We start from the raw sequence: 20215 nt of genomic DNA on the forward strand, positions 1-20215 counted from the left end.
GAAAGGTAGGTGATGAATACACAGGGCTGGGAATCAGGAGAAATTATTTCTCCTTCAGACTTCCTTAGTGATGTCTTAGGGAAAATCACAAATGCAAAATGCCAACTGTGTTCATATTTACCACAGTAACAGATTTGCCTGTTAGCTTGTGAAGCACTTTTCCCATAAGTAACATGCAAATATACGTATGCATGAGTTTTCTAATTATGAGTGTATGTGCTGCGTATTTTATTAAATAGCATCCATCCGTTTTAATGGGATTGGGTTGATTGCCTAGTCTGATTACTCTTGCTAATTAGGCCTCTTGCACTCCCTGGTATTAACAGATAGGAAGAAACAGTAAATAGGAGCTAGTGTCAAAAGAGGAAATGGAGGTTTTTAGTCACAATAATGTCATTGTGTCAGTCAGGCAAAATGAAGCCATTTCACTGAAACTAGAAAACTTTTTAACCTATCTGACAAAAAAATTTTGGAGACAAATCCGTATGTACAAAACCATTTTAGCTGGAAGGAAAGAAGTCACGGTATTAGTAGCATTGTGTCTGCTAGCATCTTACCACTGGATTAAAGTTGACAAGCACTGACTGAAGAGTTTTAAGTTGATGCGGCCATATGCTTGATTAGCAATTATTTAGGTCTCATTTGTGTAACACTCTTGGCTTGAATTTGTGCCTGTGATAAGTGCTAAAGGCTTTTGCAAAGTATGTTCAAAGGCTACTCAGAGCATATAAACAGCATAATGTTTGATTAAAGCTGTTGCAACAGAACTGCATTTAAGAAAGATAAGTAAAAAGGAGTCTGAACCCAGAAAACAGCATATTCTTCATTTTAATTCCAGGACAAACCTTTTAACGTCATAGGTATTTGCTTGCATACTAAAACCTCTCTGGAATTAGGGACCAAAATGTGTTCTTTTAAAATGTAAATCCTTCACAGCTCTGTAAGACATATCTTGTGTGGTTTTTTATGGCTGTGGTCATGAGAATGAGACTAATTAAAAACTGGGAATATTGGATGACTTATATATATTGTCTCTATATATAATATATATTGCATATATATTATATATCAAATATTGTGTATGACTATGCAATATATATTAAGTCAACATTAAATATATGCTTAAGCATCCCATACATATATTCATTAATATATTCACATTAATATATATTAATATTTATTTTAATATATATTTAACATTGCACAGTTTATTGTAATGTTAAGTGGGAATAATTCATTTTATATGTTGGGTTATTACACTTGCTTTGTAAAGTTGAGCTGACTATCCAAACCACCAGCATGCTAAATAAGATTTTTCAGATCACTAGGATCAACAGCAGTTCACTGGCAATGCTTTAGTAAAATAATTGCAGTTTAATGCATGTATAGTGTGATAACCTTAACCTAATCTTGGAGAGAACATTAAAGGTAAGAAGCTCTGTTAGTGTCAGTTTATATATTTAAAAAGCTAATCAAGATACTCTTTGAGGCATCAGTTGCATTAGATCTCAACAGTAGTAATGTTAATGGCAGTCCTTAGCATTTATTTTTGCATATTTTGTTATCCTCTGGTGTTCTTTCTCTGTGTTTGGCAAACAGCTGAATATAAACTATTAATTGTTCAGCCAGAGTTTAGAAAAAAATCTGAATCTACTTTTCTGAAGGAGGCTTGTAGCTTCCTGGGGATACTATGACCCATTGTAATAGTGATACTCACATCTCAGGTGTGCTGTGTGATCCAGTCCATAGGTGATTTTTCTATGTTGTTCTAAAACACGTCTTTTTTTTTTTTTTTTTTCCAGGAGAACCAGAATTTAAATATGTTGGGAATATGCATGGGAATGAAGCTGTTGGAAGGGAGTTGCTCATCTTCTTGGCTCAGTACTTGTGTAATGAATACCAGAAAGGAAATGAAACTATTATCAACTTGATCCATAGCACACGTATCCATATCATGCCCTCTTTGAACCCAGATGGCTTTGAGAAGGCAGCATCCCAGGTTTGTAAGGCTATGTATAGAAGAAAAGTTATCAATGTCTGTATCCACCTTAGGATCATAATAACACTTGGACTAGAGTTTTACATATACATGAACTCTTGGTGGTCATTGTTGAATGGAACAGCATAACTGAAGTATTTCCTTATAGTTCAGTAGGCTTGTTCTGTTTAACAAGGAGGTTTTCATGCTTAAGTTTTCAAGAAATAGCTGTCTCTCTTGTGAGTTCACTGTATTTTAAAATACAGTAATGTTTAAGTTCATGCATATTCTTTAAGTTCATTAACCAAACTGCTTCCTAAACAAGTAATTTCTAGTAACACATGATGTTTCAAAAGTGGTAGAAAAGGGAAAGTTGACGTTTCCTTTAAGAATATTCTCATGTAAACGCACTTATATGATTTTTTCATAATCATCAGAGCATGATCCCAAAACAAGCAAACTTTGTGAACCATCTTGTTAATTAACATGAATAACTTTGATTCTAAATTTCAGGCATGAAGTACTTTAATGAAGCTATTAGTCAAGAAAATTTAAAATGTATTTTAGGATGAAGACTCAATAAAGAAACATGTAATGTGTTAATGCATAATTAGCAAATAGAGGCCAAATAGGACCCTGTTAGATATAGTTTCTGGTGTATATTATGTTCTAAACAAAAATAAGAATTTTCTTGTTTTACAAGGTGTATTTATTTTTTAAATCATTATGGAATTGTTGAACCTTTTTGTGTGTCTATTTATTTATTATGATTAAATAAGTCAAACCTTATTAAACCTTTATTAAAGTGATTCTCATGAAGTCTTTAAAAAAACCTCGACTTCTTTTAAATCATATTTGGTCGTATGTCTCCCTCTTGTGGCAGTGAAGCAGCTGTCCTCAAATTGGTGCAGTATTTTACTTTGAAATCTCTCTGTAGAGATTCTGTAATACTATTTGGAACTTTTGCTCCTTAATCAAAGTACACTTGTTTCTACATGGTTGCCTTACAAGTTACATATGACTTAGAATACAATTTGCTTTAGTGCCACTGTTATTCTAATTTAGAAGTATTTTGATCTTCACGCAGTGTGTGACAGATTCAATATACCCCAAGATTAAAACCAGTAATCAAACTTAACCTACTTTAGAGAGTACTGAAAGCTTATAGAGACAAGCTAGGGAAAGCTATGTGCTCTGAAGGCATTTCCTTAATGCACCCAACACCTATTTGAGAGAATCAGCTTAAAGAACAGATTTTGCAAAATTTCTCATTGCTTCTTTATTCAGTGGTACCATTTCAGTGAAAAAATCTGACAGACACCATAAAAAGAAAAATTTCAGGTAAATAAAGATTAAAATCCTTCTTTACCTTGGAGCTATTTAGAGGAACTTTGAAGTGAGTGCCAACGTTCCTTATGGTTGGCTGATAAACCTACAGCTGCTCTGCGCTCACTAAAATGAGGTCTGTAATTCACAACCGTGGGCATGAGGCAAGAGGGAAAAGTCAGTTCTCAGGGGAAGACTCAGCAGGCACTGAAAAATCTGATGCTGCTGGTAATTTTTCCCATCCTTAGTCCAGATTTGCCACTATGAGAATGATCCTCTCCTCCAAGATGCTGAGGGAAACAGAGGTTTGTTTTGTTCACTCAGAGCTCTAGGAAGAAATAGGAGTGACTCGGCTCCTGGTGTTTTAGGATTCTTTACTCCCACATGATCCCTTCTTACTCTTGAGAACATGAGAAGTAAACCCATGATTTGAATTTACGTGGCTAAATATACCCGTATGAAGCTTGACATGTAATTTTCTGACTCTACTCATCTCCCTTCTTTCTGTTCCCTTTCCTCATTCAGCCTGGTGAACTTAAAGACTGGTTTGTTGGTCGAAGTAACGCCCAAGGGATAGATCTAAACCGGAATTTTCCTGATCTTGATAGAATAGTCTATGTTAATGAGAAAGAAGGTGGCCCAAACAACCATCTGCTGAAAAACATGAAAAAAGCTGTGGACCAGAATCCTAAGGTAAGTAGGGACTGAATATTGGGTCACTTACATGCCCCTCTCTTTCCTTTTACCCAAGCAGACAAATAGCAACCTCTACAAGCTGTGTGCATGGTCTTTACGATTCACATTCTTCTAAATATTTTATTAATTTTGTTAAATTTATCTGTCTGGTGCTTCCTGAATTTCTTCCCAAAATGGCTTTCTGTACTAAACCCTTTTGATCCACATTGCTTAATCCTTAGACATTTCCTTGTTCAAAGCATGTTTTATTTTTAAGGCCAGAGATTGCATAGCCTTCTCCCTTGGTTTGAAGCTATTCTTTCAGATATTCTGCATTTTTACCATTGCCAGAAATTCACTTGTGTCTTGTACTTAATTACATTGCTGGCTAGATAGTTATTCTTACATATAGCACATGCATTTTTGTTAAGCTGAAGCCTTAAATATACAGGTGTACGTCTGGAGGGATTTTCATCTGCTTGTGTTTACCCCCACAGGAGGTTCTAGAAAATATAGTGTTGTGACTGCAGTCTCATAGGGTTGTGGCCTTAATAGCCATCCATATCCTGTCTTCAATTTCAAATTATTAAATGAAGCAATTTTACTTTCTATGCAGAGAATAGACTGCATTCTGCCAACATTTATTTTGAATTAGTTTATTTTCTGTGGTCTTAAATTTGGTAGGCTTTTTTTTTAGCTGTAACGGGACAGAAGTAGAAGATGGATTTATTTTTCATCTCATTCTGAACTAATTTGCACCTGTTTTAGACCTACATTAATCTATTTAGACTAGTTCTGATGTAAAGGACTGCTTCAGTTCTCTCTGAAGCTAAAATAAAATTGCTGTTTGTTTAAATGTCTTCTACAATATATGTGGTAATAATTAAGCCCACTATATATAACTGAATAAGTTTCTACATTGAATTATCAATTTTTAACTGCTGGTAATGCTATTTGTTGTAGCTTGCTCCTGAAACGAAAGGTGTCATTCACTGGATTATGGATATTCCCTTTGTGCTCTCTGCCAATCTTCATGGAGGAGACCTTGTTGCAAACTATCCTTATGATGAGACTCGGAGTGGTACGTAATAGAATTTAACATGAAATAGTAGGAGATACAAATTACATTCTATACTTATTTCAGTGCTACTGAAGATCCACTTTGTAAACATCATGTTATGGCTTTGTAATGACTTATTTTAGCATATTAATCACATATAAAGCTAGTCACTCCATGGCCATGTTTTCTAGTTTTGAAGATAGATAGCTTGTTTCAATAGAGTTACATTACAAAAATGATGTAATGCCTGAGGGAATGATGGTCCCTCAGATATTTTAATCAAGGTGATTTAGCAGTTAAATTAGCTGGGCCTGTTTGTGCCCTGTTAAGTGAAACAAAAGATATGTGTCTAGACTGCCTGTACGATTTAAGGTTTCTCTACTTGCACCTTTAAAAAATAAATTTCTGGAAGTGGTAGTGTGCTAAACAACTATCATTGTTTCCACTTCCTCAGTATTGGTCACATATAAAAGGGATTACATTGTGGCATAGATATTATAATTTAGCACACAGCAGCATCAGTTTGTTTCTTCTGCCACTAGGGGATGTGCACATGACTGAAATGGTCATGAGATGATCGTATTGTTTGTGATTATCTTCCTTCAATATACTTTCTCACAGTTTAACTGCAAATTCTTTTAATATCAGACTGTAAAACTCTAGAGAGAGACCTTTTTCTATGTACTGTGTGTTCTTCTAAGAAAATATCTAAAGCCTAGAATATCTTAGATTTTGCAGTGCACTTTGAAATTAATATTTTCATAACTATTAGGACTGATAGTCACCTTAATAATGGGGCAAGTTGGTACAGGCAATTGAAGTACTAGGGAAATGTTAATGTTATTAAGATAATGCTGTATTAATTTGTGATGCTGTAGGACGCTTACCCATGTACAGAGAATTTCCAGGCACGGTCCTGCTGTGCAGTGCTGGTAATCTAGGTTGTGAGCCCAGTCAGTATGACTGTACTTTTAATAATCCTTGTTCCTGGACTTTTTTTCCTCCCTAGGCAGTGCTCATGAATACAGCTCCTGCCCCGATGATGCTATCTTTCAAAGCCTGGCTCGCAGTTATTCTTCTTTTAATCCCGCTATGTCTGATCCAAACAGACCACCATGTCGTAAAAATGACGATGACAGCAGCTTTGTGGATGGAACAACTAATGGTGGCGCATGGTACAGTGTCCCAGGAGGTGGGTCCCACGGTGTGTGGATTCAGTGTCACTGGTGGTTGTTTTAAGCTTGAGTTTTCACTGGTTTAATTACAGACTGGAATACCACCAGGTTATTCACAACTTTTGGTCCAGTTAAGGCTATATCAGAGAAAGATCACTCACCACAGTACATCTACACAATCCCGTAAAGCTCATCATGATGCTTAATAAAATATTCCTCCTTCGCTGCTTTTTATACAGTGTTTCTCCACTCAGGGTTTGCAAATTTACTAGTTCTACAGTGGGTGAGTGATTGCTATGCTATTATGAGAGCTTAAGGGGTTTTTTAATTAAAAAAATGAGTGAAAAATCTCCCAGCAAACCCTGATGAGAGAGAGCAGGCTACTGACTGTTCATTTTAACCTCAATAATGAAAGCATCCACCCCTGAAAGAGGTGGGGAGGCCTGATTTTGCAATGTTACTGACAATGGGAGTTTGGCCTTTGATTTCCATGGGAACAAAATCCAGCCACAAAGATACTTGCATATCCATACTTTGTGGCTTAATTAGTGCCCAAGTCCTACCCAAGTAGTATTGTCCTAGACTTTGGTAGAGCCTTCTGTGTTAAGAGGAACAGCAGAGCTACTATGGCCACTTCAACACTAATTTTCTAGGAGAAGTCTAGAAGAGTAGTCTAAAATGAGAGATTTCATTCCTTTTACTAAGAATTTTGATATGTCATTTTCTTTGTAAACTGAGGCAAAAAGGTATTGAGATATCTAAATTTTTGAGTCTTCTGTGTCTGCTAAACTTGGACAAAACTTCAAAGTGAAAACTGAGCTGGGGATTTGTGAGCCAGAAACTCATCTTGAGTCGGAGCGATTTGCTTGTGCATTGGCTTTGTTGATTTGTACCAGAAAACTTTGAACACATACCAGTTCTATTGTTTGCTTTCTTCTTAGTATTCAATTACAGTCCCTGAATGAATTTTATATTTTTACCTGGAGTAAGTAGGAATCTCTCAATGTGATAGTACAGCTTAGGTGGTAGCTGCATTCTGCTGCTGTTACAGTAAAGGGAGTAATAGAAAAGGAAAATAATTAAGCTTGTGTGAAGAAATTAGAAGCAGAATGACTGGTAGTGCTCACACAGCCAGCAATTACCTGCTAAAACTTAGAGTAGATATTCCCAAACTTTACAGGAGCAGCAAGTTTCCTTTGTAATACAGGTACCAGGGACTGGGTGTAAGGGGAAATGTTGACATTTCTGAAGATAACTGAAAAGTAACAATTTCTCTCTGTGTGAAGCTTTCCACAGACTTCAAATTGGAACCATTAAAACACCCTTGACAAAACAGAGTTTGCATAATTTGAAAAAACCTGAATATAAACAAAATATTGAGATATTTAATAGTTAAATTTTGTTTAAATTCAGTCCAAAAATTATCTTAATGAAATATTAACCATAAAAATATGGACATTTTTAACTTCAGCTTCTTTTTCCTTAAGAAAATGCTATAAAAACCAATCTTTCCATTGTTTTGATGACAGGCTTTGATTCTGACTAAACTGCACATGCCAAAGGCATATTTTTCCATTGGAAAAACTTGTTGGAAAGTTTGAATTATTTCCTCCTTTTGGATCTTATTTTAAGTTAGACTGCAAATTCCCCAAGAGAACCCTTACTTTTTCTCATGTATTTGTACAGAAGTTAGTAGACAGGAATCCTAGTTCTAACAAGGATCTATGATCCTAATATGGTAGAAGTAATAAAAAATAGAGTGGCGACAATATCCTTTGGACAGTACAGCATGAATCTGTTTTGTTTTTTTTTTTTTTTTCCAAGTGTAGAAATCAGCTGGCAAGCTGCGACTTTTGAACAAAACCTCCATGGTAATGTTTGCCACAGGCTGACTTAAAAAAACAAAAATAATTCAGCAGAAACAGTTCTGTTGTTTCCATGTCTAGTGCTAAGGAAAATAACTAAACATTGCTTGGTTCAAGTGAAAATTTTCTTGGAAGCTTTATTCTGAAGAGCTGTCTGGAAACTGAAATGTGGCATGTAAATTATCTGTGGTATCAGTGCTATTTTACTATCTGTATGATAATGGACTCAAAGTTAGCAGTGGTGTAAGATATTGAAAAGCCATTTGTATTGCTTTAGGAAAAGTATTTCACTGTATATCCTTACCAGAGTTCAGAATTTATCAAGAGAAACTCTCCAAAGACCTTGTCTGTGTGGCATCTGCTCTGGTTCAGAGCTAAGGTGCTGCTTTTCTGCCTTTGAACCTCTGGGTTGCTGTAGGCTGTTCTGGGTCCTGCAAGAGGATGTGAGAGTAGCTCTGTGTCCTCTGGGCATCTACAGGTTAAGCTCTCGTCCCTGCCTGATCCCCCTGGGTTGAATGGAAACAAAATGAAGGAGGACTTGCTGCAGCTTTATAGAGAAAGGAGGAGAAGTGGAGCAAAGTGACTGAGAACAGAGATAGAAAATAGGTGAGAGCAGGTACTGGAGCTATGTTTGGTGTAGAAAGGAGTGCACAGCTTTAGCAGAGTAGTGGTGAGGGAAAGAAAAGGAGAGAGTAGAGGACAGCTCAGCTAAGTGACAGGCTGTGGTCTGTCCTAGATACTGCCTTGGACAGTACCTCATCAGACCAGGAGCTCTGACCTAGAAAAGTCTGTTTTTTCTTTCTAATAATTACTAAAGTTGCTATTGCTCTATAGCGCTTATTATGGTGCCCCCAGTTGTGCAGCATCAATTTCTTTGCTCGTATCATTCACCCAAAGGAACTTCTGCCTTCTGTAAAAGACAGCACTACATGGTAGGCCAGCAGCTGTCTTCATTGGTTCAGGGAGGTGCAATATATGGGTGGCTCTCTTGCCGCGTTGCTTTTGCATATGTTTTTCTGAATACCTGGGTTCTTTCATTAGGAAGGTTGAACAGAAACGTGGCAGAAATGTCTGGCAGCAACCCTTGTCTCAAACTGGAAGTAAGGATGAAGTCTTTGTTGCATTCATGTTCTGTCCTTCCCTCTTGTCAAACCTCAGGATTTCCTCATAACCTCCGACAAAGTGGCAATTCTCCATTTAGTTTTTGAGGTAGAGAGAACAGATGATGTACAGGAATATCTGACACTTGTTTCCGGGTCTTATTACACTTAGCTGTGAGGTTTTTCTCACCATTACCTGCTTAGTAGTTACTTTCTTCTGTGGAGCAGGGGCAGAGAAAAAATATCTTCCCCAACAGTGTCTTTGTGCTAAATATGAGACCATGATGCCTGTTACACTTGCTTTGTATTAGTGGCCATCTGTAATTAGTTGATCCTTGTAGGTTTTTCAGAGAGCAGTAAGCAAAGGCAAAGAGGTTGTTCTGTGTTCAGGAAGAGCCCTTTTAGCCACCAGACCGTGGGGAAAAACAAGGATGTACATAAAATCCGTGCTATTTTTAACACTGGTCTTCACCCTATCAGTGTGTAATTAATGATTTCATTTATGCACAAGAGAGCCAAATTAAATTTGCACAAACAGCTTTAATTTTGGCATTTCCTTAGCTGTTGAGTACCTAATCTTTTAACATTGTTTTTTTTTGTTGTTTTTTTTTTTTTTTTTTTTTAATGTACCTTTTGTGTGGAATATCTGTTTGGAAATATAAATGAGAAGAGCAGATAGCAATGAATACTAGCTAGCCACATGCCTGTTCTGCTTGTTCTGTCATTACAGAGTTACCTGAGACTAATCAGATTCATGTTATTACAAAAATAGCTTCCAAGCAGCTTACATTGCTATACTATTAGGCTTTTGTTTAAGTGTTGTTTTATTTTCAGATACTCTCAAATCACTCTTGACACTCAGTTTGTTCCTAACTTGGTTTACCTTTCTTGTTACCAGTTTTAGAAGCAATGTCAGGTAATTTTTTTCAGGATTTTATATGATGTGTAGGTGGCACATGTTCTCCTATTATGCACAAGGCTCAAGTTCATCCTGTCCTGCTAAAAGTTACTGCCTTTATATGTGTAGAAGCTGCACTAGCTTAGTGCTGTAGCTTGCAGTTCAAAGTCTAAGTGATTCTGATGCCTGATGTCAGAGACATACCCTAATCTCCACTTTGTGAAGGTTGGATTTCCTTCTTTTAAAAGCAGAAGAAATTAATTTTGTTCTATAGTCTAATCTTACTTATGTGAGTATGAACATAGAGACGCTGTAGTTCTTCAGGACAGTAGAGCGGTCCAACAGAAGAGTGTTCGTCTTGCTCAGTTTCAAAGTCTTACTTGTGGTCAGCAGTGAAGGGCATGAATCTCAGTTATATCTGAGGTCTGCTAAGCCCTTCTGATCTTCAGAGGGTGGTCCCTGTTAAAGTATAGGAAAGTTAGTTTTGTGCTATTCTCTGTTAAAACAAGAGGCTTTGGGAGTGTGGAGGTCTGTATGCATGTGATGTATGCCATGTGCATAACAAGAAGGAATAGGGCAGTTAGAGAGCTTGACCAGTGGCAGCAAAGTTGCCACAATGTTGAATAAATCTTTTGAAATGTGTTGATTTCTTGGATATTGCACCTAATCACCATGCTGAACAGGCAGGTAAAGAGTGCAAATTGTTTGTAGTCAGCCTGATGCTTTCCAGATTACAGATGTAGTAGGCCACATCTTAGATCTAGGTTATCTTCACCCCATGCTCCATCCTAGAGATTCGGATCGTTATCTGTAGCTCAGTGATGCAAACTGAATTTTTACAGAAGCAACACATATAAGTTCAGCCAGGAGATGGAAAACAAACTATAGGATATGGACATCATGCAGAAAACTGGAAAATATGTTGCTTCTTTATTCTGTCCTTGAGAAACTAGGGTATCCCTGTGTATCACCTTGCTTTGGGAGGTGAGGAGGAGGGAGAAACTTCCAGAGAATTGGAGCAGTAGTGGACAAAAGTTGTTGGCACCACAGTAAAATTACATCATGCCCTTCGGCTCCCCGCTCTCCTCTTCATTTATTCGCTCTTTCTTCTGGAAGAAAGGCAAAAAATCAAGAAAAACAACATTATCTAGTGTCTTGAACAGATGCCTGGTGTCAGGATTTTACTCATGACTCCACTGCTCTCTCGCTGTGTACTGCTGAATGGCCTGTCTTGCATTCTGCCTGGTGGGACATCAAAGCTGTCCCTCCCAGGAGCACCTTTGCCTTCTGTGTCCTCACTTTTCAGACATCTAAAAAAGACTTAGAAATAAAAATGTTTTTTTAGGAATCTGAAAAGTCCCTGCTCCTATCAGTAGTTCGAAGTCTTGTTGCCTGGTTGGCAGAAAATAGCTTCACCCTAATATTTTGGCACTATTATTTGCCTAATAAATTGGCAAAATCCCACCTTACTCAATCTGTTGCCTTTGGTGTTCTCTTTGGATGTGACATCAGCTCTCTGGACATTTCTGGACCGGTGCACAACACCGGTGCTTCGGTAAAGATACTGTGTTAAGTCTCGTATGTAGCTTGCATGGGGGAACATAGGGCTGAATGAATTAGCTGTGTCTGAAGCACTTTTAAATCCCTCAGCGACCTTCATGGGGATGCTCAAAATGATTGGTAACCTTTTTCTTTTCAGTCCTCCATTTTTGAATCCACTGACTCTGCTAGCTGGAAAGGCAAGAGCTTATTCTACATCAGCTTCTACAAAGAATGTGTTTATATTTATAACCCTCCCGGGAACAGCCACAGTCCCTCTTCAGCTGGTTGATCCAGTTACAAAACTGGAAACTGCTTTGGTTATCGGTTGACTGATTCAAGAAAATAGACAATATTTCCATGTAGTAAGAGGAGGGGCTCAGAAATGTAAGAGAGTGCATCTTTCCCATGAAGTTTTATTTCTAGTGATGATGCTACTATATATATATTTTTAAAGTCCTATGATTAAAGTTGCATTAATAATAATGTTTCTCTTCTATGTTGAAGACTATCCAGTATTAATTCTGAAGAGGCATGAAATGGGTGGGAAATACCCCTATCCATGGAAAAATTTCCACGTAAATAAAGTTTATAGGAAGTTTGCTTTTGTAATTTTTTTTTGGTGGAAAGTATTTGGAATCTATGCAGAAAAGCTTGACAAAGAATAGAAAACAGATGCTTTTCATATAAAATGTTACTAAATTGAAACCCCTCTATTTTCAGAAAAAAATCCATGTTTTTGACCCATCTTTGTAAACCTTTTTTTCCAGATCACTTTTATCAGGTTTCATTTGCTTCATAATTAGTTGTCATTCTTCTTGGCTTACGAAGTGATAAGCCTTTACTTTCATAGGGAAATAGCTTAGCCATAATCAGAAATAATTTTCTCTTCCTGAAGAGAAAAATAGTAATTTATATGTTAGCTGTCCAAGGACATCTGTGAGGTAGGAGTATACAGGCCAGGTGAAGTGTCAGGTAGAAGTATACAGGCCAGGTGTCAAGTCTTTTCTAAACTTTCCTCAGGAGGAAAATGGTTTGGGGAATTAATTGTCATGTTGGTTTCTCTGATTTAAAGCTTCTGAATTCAGAACTAATCTGCATCAACTGTATTTATTGCTATTCTTTTCTTAATAGTCCCAGCATCTCATGTGCCCCCCTTTATTTACTTCGGAACAACTCAAAATGCATCTCTAACTCTCTTTTCTGGCATTGCAGGAATGCAGGATTTCAATTACCTCAGCAGCAACTGCTTTGAAATCACAGTGGAGCTTAGCTGTGAAAAATTCCCACCTGAAGAAACTCTGAAAGGCTACTGGGAGGACAACAAGAACTCCCTTATCAATTACATTGAGCAGGTAACAAAAAAGAAGATGGCAAAACTCTAGTTATTGTACATAAATCTTCTAAACTTTGTGCTGTGTGAACATCTCATTCAAGATTTCATATTAGTCCAATTGGTGCACCATAATTCTTATATATCTCTAAGGTGGTAAATCCTATGTGATCTTTCTAAATATGTGGAATAGGGGAAAAGAAAGAAGATGTTACAGTATGGAATTCATCTCACCTTACTTAAGCTGTTGCAGATATTTAATTTAAATTATTTGTTTCAGCTTCCTCAATGAAAAGCAAATACACATCACCATAGTGTATAATTCATTCCCTCAGCACTGGTGTGTGTATACTCGCAGAGGTGGATTGCCCTCTACAGATATGAAAGTGTGCGTACGGATGTGGGGTGATTCACTCTGGATGTAGAGGGAGCCTCGGCAGCTGGATTGGACTGGCCACCTGGCAGCTCAGTGTAACATCGGGGGACATCGCTAATCCCGATTTTGTAGATACTCTGCTGCTCTCCAATAGCATGAACTGCTGATATTCAGCATAAAGCTGTCAGTGTGACGATTCCATTAAAAATGATACAAAATCTGGTTAGAAGTGTAAAGTGTAGTCATGGGTTTAGATAATCTTGTGCTAAAGGGTTGTTAGAAGTTAAGACTCCTGAAACAGATCTACGTGCTTTTTCAGGGTTTTTTGTTGTTGTTGGGTTTTGGTGGAGGTTTTTTGTTGGTTTTTTTTCTTTTTTAATGTAACAGGCTGCACTGAAATGATAGTTCCAAGCAGTGTGGGAGTATTGAATATTTGAAACCTGGATATTGTTAAAGATCACAAATATATCTGATATCATTAATGGCTGCACAGCTGGGATTGTGAAATCGGAAACATAGTTTTTAGTGGAGCTGGTCAATTTATTTAAGAACCTGTTTGTGCAGAAAAGCTTCAGTTAACCAGAAATTCTTGAATATTTGAGATGTTTGAGTTATACCATTCTATTAGTAAGGTGTATGTGGACTGAGGAAAAAGCTGCACCTGCCCTGCAGCTTTTTACCCATTTATTATGGGATCCATCTCGGATTGTTCAGCACCTTTGTACATGGGTTAATTTTCTCTGACTCATGGAAAAGTATGGTGTCACTCTATTTTCAAAATTATTAATGTGTGAGAGATTATTTTGCCAACTTCCTTTGCTCCTGTGGAGCTGCTGGCTTTATCCTTGAAGTTCAGATGGTTCTATCTGGCATTGTTTTTTATCCTCTTACAGGATAAGAAGCTCAGTTCCATGCTCCAGCTCCCCTGTGATTGCTAAGGATGGTGCAAATACGTACTTTCTGCTTTACTAAGCTGATCTGTGTCAGGCTTCTCCCACAATGTAAATTAGAGGAATTTGTGAACTAAATTATAGCAGCTGAATACACCGTATAGGTTCATAAAGGGGAATATAAAAATCTCAAAATAAAATTTGTGATCCACAAGTCTTTTCAAATACCACAGAATCAGAGAGAATCCTGAACTCCACAGTACTTCCCTGCTTAATTTCCAGGCTCCCAGTAAGATGCATCCCCTCAGTCTCTTGCCTCTGAGGAGCTCAGTCTGCTTTCAGACCATGCTTAAGAAATACCAGCAGGACTGGTCTCCACACATTGCAGTCAAATCAGTGCTTTAATTTCGTATATGCCAGGAACAGACAGATTAGGTATTTCTGGTGCGATTGTCTAGAGCGTGTTGCCTAAGAGGCAAGAAGGATGGTGGGACATGACCCACCATCACCTTTCTCTCACAGGCCATGTGGGGAGTGTTGTGACTCTGTGTGGTCCCAGGTCAAACATCTCACACAGTGATTGCCCATCATAGTCCAAGTGCCTGCATTTAACCTTGTCAATGTTTCTCTTTTAAGCAGTTATGTCCACTATTAGCCCTAAATTCTTACATTGACTAAAGTTTTTTTTTTTTAAAAAAGGTTTTATTTAGGCTATCTTTCAGAGCTTATCCGCACATTCATTAATCCTCAGCGACAACAAAGACTTTCAAGTCAGTGTTCACATATATTATGTTTTGCTGCGTATTTCAGAGAAATGCATGCATTGCACCGAGAAATTAGTATAACTACCAGCTGAATTATTTTTTCTCTTCGCTGTTTGTTCCATTATTACGTTTATCCTTGATAGCTGTCGGTATGTAGACTGTGGGATCCAAAACATGCATCTTTAGATGTGTCAGTAGATACTTCACTGGTGAAAATGTCATCTTAAGAATTTTCCAGTGAGTTCCCATATGTTGCTGACTTTATTTATTTGTTTTAGATTCATCGAGGGGTGAAGGGGTTTGTTAAAGATCTTCAGGGCAATCCAATAGCAAATGCTACAATTTCTGTGGAGGGGATAAGCCATGACATTACATCAGGTGAGTGTTGTACCTTGGCAAAACAAGAAGTGCTGGAATATACTGCTTCTCCATCTGCGTGGCAACCTGGAACTATGTCATATCTTATTAGCTGAAGCTTTAATGGAGCAAAATTTTGAATCCAAGAAAGCATGTTGTGCCTCAAGAAGCTTGTTTTCTGCAGGATTTAATGAATCTTTCTCTTGTATTTTGCTCTCAAAGTAGCTGGAGACTGGTTGTTGGGACTTCATGGATCTCTGGCGTGAATTGGTTCTGGTGGCTCTTGGTTGTTCATGCTTAGTTTGTCTTCTGATTTGTGGTACAAGTAGTGTTTCACAGCTCTGCCAGGATTTAAAGTCATTGTCAGCAGTGCCATTTTGAGTTTGAAGGCTAAGTGGTAGTCTAAAAGTGTTATATTACTTACAATGCGATCACACGTTTTGGTATGTAAATTCTTGCCAGATTATCAGTTTACATAACTACCCCCTGCAAAGTAAATACTCTCTGCTATTTACAATTATGTGACTTATTTTTAGAAGGGTCATTCTAAAAGAGGAAAGTATTGTGTTGATGTGCATAGAAAATTGTGTGTCACCTCTTCGATGGTGTTGTGCTTTATTCTAGGAATGAATTCAAAAGTAGCTCCAACAGTCCCAATTTGCAGTCTTCCCTGTAGACATGTGCTTTCTTATTCTGAATGACAATTTTTTTTTATTAGCACAAGATGCTAATTAGAAGAACAATAATAAAATGTCATTGCTTTATGCATGAGCTTATGCTATGGTCATTTTCTCAATGATATGTTACAGAAATGCAGAGTACTGTGAAACAGGACTGGTAGACCCTTCAGTTGGCTTTGATTTGTGTTTGTTCTCACATCCTCTGCAAAGAGGCCAGCCTTTCTGCCAAGCAGGAGAACAGTCTGTGATGACATTAGCCACCAACCTTCACTGTATATAACAAGGCAAAAAGTATAGAGGCTGAAAATAAATTTTCAGGGATAATAAGGGAATAAGCTGTGCAAAGATGTATTTTGAGTTATGAGAGTGATGCATAGAGCTTATGCTTCTACGGTACAAAAAAGCATCTAATCATGAATCCTCTCACATCATTGTGTGTTTATAAGCCTGGAAGTCCTGTATTGTCAAAACAGTGAGGAAAACAAGTACTTGAATTTTAGCACATTCAATAGAAGGATAAATATTCTTTGGCTTTTTTTTCCTTGCTCCTTTGTGAGTTAAAATTCAGCTTTGTTCTGGTGCCAGGAATTAGAACAGATCATTATCATAGCTCAGCAGCAGTATTTTTTTCCTTTCTGTTTTATGAAGAGAAAAGTCTTGGAACAACTGGACTGACTACTGACATTTTTTAACTGTGCGAATTGCAGACATTTAAGTAATATTTCCCTCTGTGCACTGTGTAGCTGCAGATGTGCTGAAATACCATTTAAGGAACTGGCAGTAAGAGCATGGCCAAGTCCTTAAATGGCACTGCTAACTGACCTTTAGAACAGCTTTGCAGTGTTTTTTGGAGATAGAGAAATTCAGAGTATTAATCTGTGACAAATTAGATAATTGTCCACTGCTGGTGCAGGGAGGATCTGAGTCTTTGTGAAAATGGGAGAGGGTCATTCCTAGAGAAGAGGATGATGTGTTTTTATTCTATGACTGAAAAAGATGATCTGCGGTAACATTCAGTGCAGTAGGAGCCTTTGTTTGGCCTGAGTGGATGAAACTTTCATTTCTTTGTTTAGCTAAACAGAAGAAAAAAGCCCTAGACATTGCCTGGATACTGAAACATGTAGATAATGATGCTTCAGGGGTGAAAACACATCAAGGAAAAGATGATTTATAGCTTTCTCTGCAAGATAAATTGAGAAGGGTGGTCCCATTTATTTAAATTTGATGTAAGATGTATTTACATTTGGATTTTCAGAATACTAGGGGACATTAAAAATTGACATTGCATTGCAAACAAACTCGGACACTTAACAGGAGCTATACATTGGTTGGGGAGTGCTTCTAATGGAAAATAATGTCCCATATTGTCCTTCTCTTCAGTGTGCTTGGAGAGCCTTCAGCCTTAGCATACAAAATCTTTCATGCAGGCTACAGCACAACTTCACAGTTTAAATCTGTATTTTGGTTACTGGAAGAGAGGAAAATCTGTAATGATAGATTTTATATATATATATATATATATATATATACAACCCTTACAGAAGAGTCCTTTCAGACAGACAAAAGGAAAGCTGATAGGAATATGAAAGACTCTGACAAGATATATGGTCTCTTCTCCTTAACTGTGTATTTAGTTTTATAGATATTTATTTGGATTTTTTTCTGCTTCTCTACAGCCAAGGATGGTGATTACTGGAGATTGCTTGTGCCTGGAAATTACAAACTTACAGCCTCAGCACCAGGCTATCTAGCAATAACTAAAAAAGTGGCTGTGCCCTTTAGCCCTGCAGTTGTGGTACGTACTCACATGTGTGTTGGTTTATTGTCTATTATATATAAAAAAGAATTCTTTTTTTCCTTCATGATATATATGTGAACAGGAGGTGATTTTTCAGAATATTTCAGAATATGCTAATTTAGAAGACAGTCTGGAAATCTACTCTTCTAGTACTTGCTGCACAAGCCTCTGAGAGTAATCTCATTGTAAACTCACTTCATCTCCTGATGGTCTTTTTTAAAATGAAATGACACAGGAAAGGGTAATATTGAGATACTTAAACTTTTTCTATTGGTTTATGTGTGAATCGCCAATCAGATAGAAGATTACAGAATATCTTTAAATAGCACAAGATGTTGAGGTTTTCATCTCTCTACAAGTCTTACTGATGTTTTTGGTTGTTTCTCTTACTCAGGTTGATTTTGAACTGGAGTCATTATCTGAAAGAAAAGAAGAGGAGAAAGAAGAGTTGATGGAATGGTGGAAGATGATGTCAGAAACACTAAATTTTTAAATGATAATTTTAACTTTAGAGCGTTTAATCTATTATATGTTGACTTAGTATAATGTACTGTGGAAAGTCCCTATATTCTAGGTTTTGTGCACTTCACAACAATTAACTTTGAATTTTTCAGTCATCTTTTGATTAATATGATTACAAATAACTGCTAGCCTCCTAGCTAGATAAATAAGTTATTAATTTTCTTTCATATTGTTATAGAAAATTTACTCTTATATACAAATCAGAAAAAAATGAGTGAATGTCTCTGCAGCCTATACGGAAGTACAATCTGTTGTGTATTATTTGCAAGTTCAGAATATATAGGTTAACTCTTGATTTTAAAACAGAAATATGCTGTAGTCAATTCCCAATACTGCCAGAAATACTTGACAGTGCATAGTAGTAGATAGAGCTCTTTACTGAGTTCTATAATGGATGTTAATGAAAAGATTTATAATAACAGTGTGTGGTGTAATAATATTTACAAGGATTAAAATTCAGTATAACATTTAGTATGTCTCTGGTGTTTGGGCTATTTAAATATGTAAGAAGCATAAGCTGACTTCATTTTAGTAAGCAGAAGGAATCTGTGTAAGCTCTTTTATTAAAGATGCCATGGAGTGAATTCAGGAAATAGCAGAGCTTTATTCCTTAAACTGTTAATGATATTTCAAGATCAGATTTTAATTATTTCTTATTACTTATTAAGCAAATTAAAAATTCTGAATGGGCAAAGGAGAGCTTGTGCATCTTGTTAATATGCTGCTTGTGTTTGCTTTATAGCAAGAAAAAAAAAATCGGTTTAGGTGATGTCTGTCTTAAAACTGCCTGTCCAACAATCTACATGTGTCAGTAGTATTTAGATAATGTCAGAAGTTCATATGTTCACCGAAAGCTACCAAAACATCACAGTTTAAACAATAAACTGGAAGTCTACTGAGGACATGCATTTAGTCTCACAAGCCAAGAATGGTTTTGTTTCCAACTTTGTTTCTTCTACTGGTTACTCTTATCTAAAACTAGAAGCAAGATAAGTGAATTTTTTTTCAGTGTGGTGAAATTTTCCCAAAATACTTGAGGATGATACAAAAAGCAACTTTGATATAAAAAGTTCCTTCTCGTGGTTTTTTTTAGTATACTTGAATTAACTTGCTTTAGTATTTTGCCTGAGTGACATTTAAAGAGTCAGAGAATACGCATGAACCATAGTGGGTGCATGTTTGGTGAAATTCTTCTGAAACCACTGCTGGTATGCTTACTTGATAGTAGCTAAGCATCTCATCTGTTTGAAATCTTACACAATATAGATTGTCTATTTTAATTCAAGATCAGGTGTTTGATATAGATTTCTTTCCTCTGTTTCTTTCTTATCACTGTCTGTGTTTTGATTAACATTATTTTAGCTGATGCTATAGGAGTTCAGTACCATTCAGAACCAACCCACCATGACTTACCATTCTCTGACCGTAAATGAAAAATCACATGTTCAAGTGTAGGATCCAAATTTACCTCCTTTGGGTATTTAGAAATCTACCGAAAATACTGTTTTATGGGAATCTGAAATTCTTTAGTAAAAATAGCTTTTGATCCTTTAAAGTAACAGGCTTAAGGTTTGACACATTGATAAACTGAACAGCAATAAAAAGCCATGAGCTTTCTCTCTCTGATCAAGGCTTTGCTATGTAACCTGTAGCTCACTGGAGTAGTAGATATTTAGTTCCAAACTTCAGGGGAACTTCACTTGCTGTAAGTCATTATGCAACGATGAACTTCGAATCTCCATTGTGATGAGGAACCCCTGTGTCAAACAAGGAATCATATCTGAACATGTCTCGGTAGCAACTTGTGGCTAGCTGTGCACAAGAGTATGCATAAAGGATGCCCGGTTACACACCAGATCAGGTGTTCATGACAATTCGA

The 20215-nt window shown here is 36.9% G+C and overlaps 1 protein-coding gene across 2 annotated transcripts in view; it reads left to right on the forward strand.

Annotated features, from left to right (window-relative positions):
* Positions 1-19033, forward strand: part of CPE (carboxypeptidase E) — a 55251-nt gene extending 36218 nt beyond the window's left edge. Inside the window, exons 2-9 of one of the 2 annotated variants that reach the window (XM_074905719.1) lie at positions 1803-1999; positions 3830-3997; positions 4943-5060; positions 6049-6243; positions 12832-12971; positions 15258-15357; positions 17693-17811; positions 18209-19033. In XM_074905719.1, the coding sequence (XP_074761820.1) occupies positions 1803-1999; positions 3830-3997; positions 4943-5060; positions 6049-6243; positions 12832-12971; positions 15258-15357; positions 17693-17811; positions 18209-18307 (1136 nt within the window). In that variant the 3' untranslated portion in view covers positions 18308-19033. The remainder of the gene's footprint in view (positions 1-1802; positions 2000-3829; positions 3998-4942; positions 5061-6048; positions 6244-12831; positions 12972-15257; positions 15358-17692; positions 17812-18208) is intronic. The other variant, XM_074905720.1, reaches the window with a different exon arrangement.
* Positions 19034-20215: the final 1182 nt, after the last annotated feature.

The sequence above is a fragment of the Athene noctua genome, chromosome 4 (genome assembly GCF_965140245.1).
Source record: "Athene noctua chromosome 4, bAthNoc1.hap1.1, whole genome shotgun sequence".
Taxonomy (NCBI): Eukaryota; Metazoa; Chordata; class Aves; order Strigiformes; family Strigidae; genus Athene; species Athene noctua.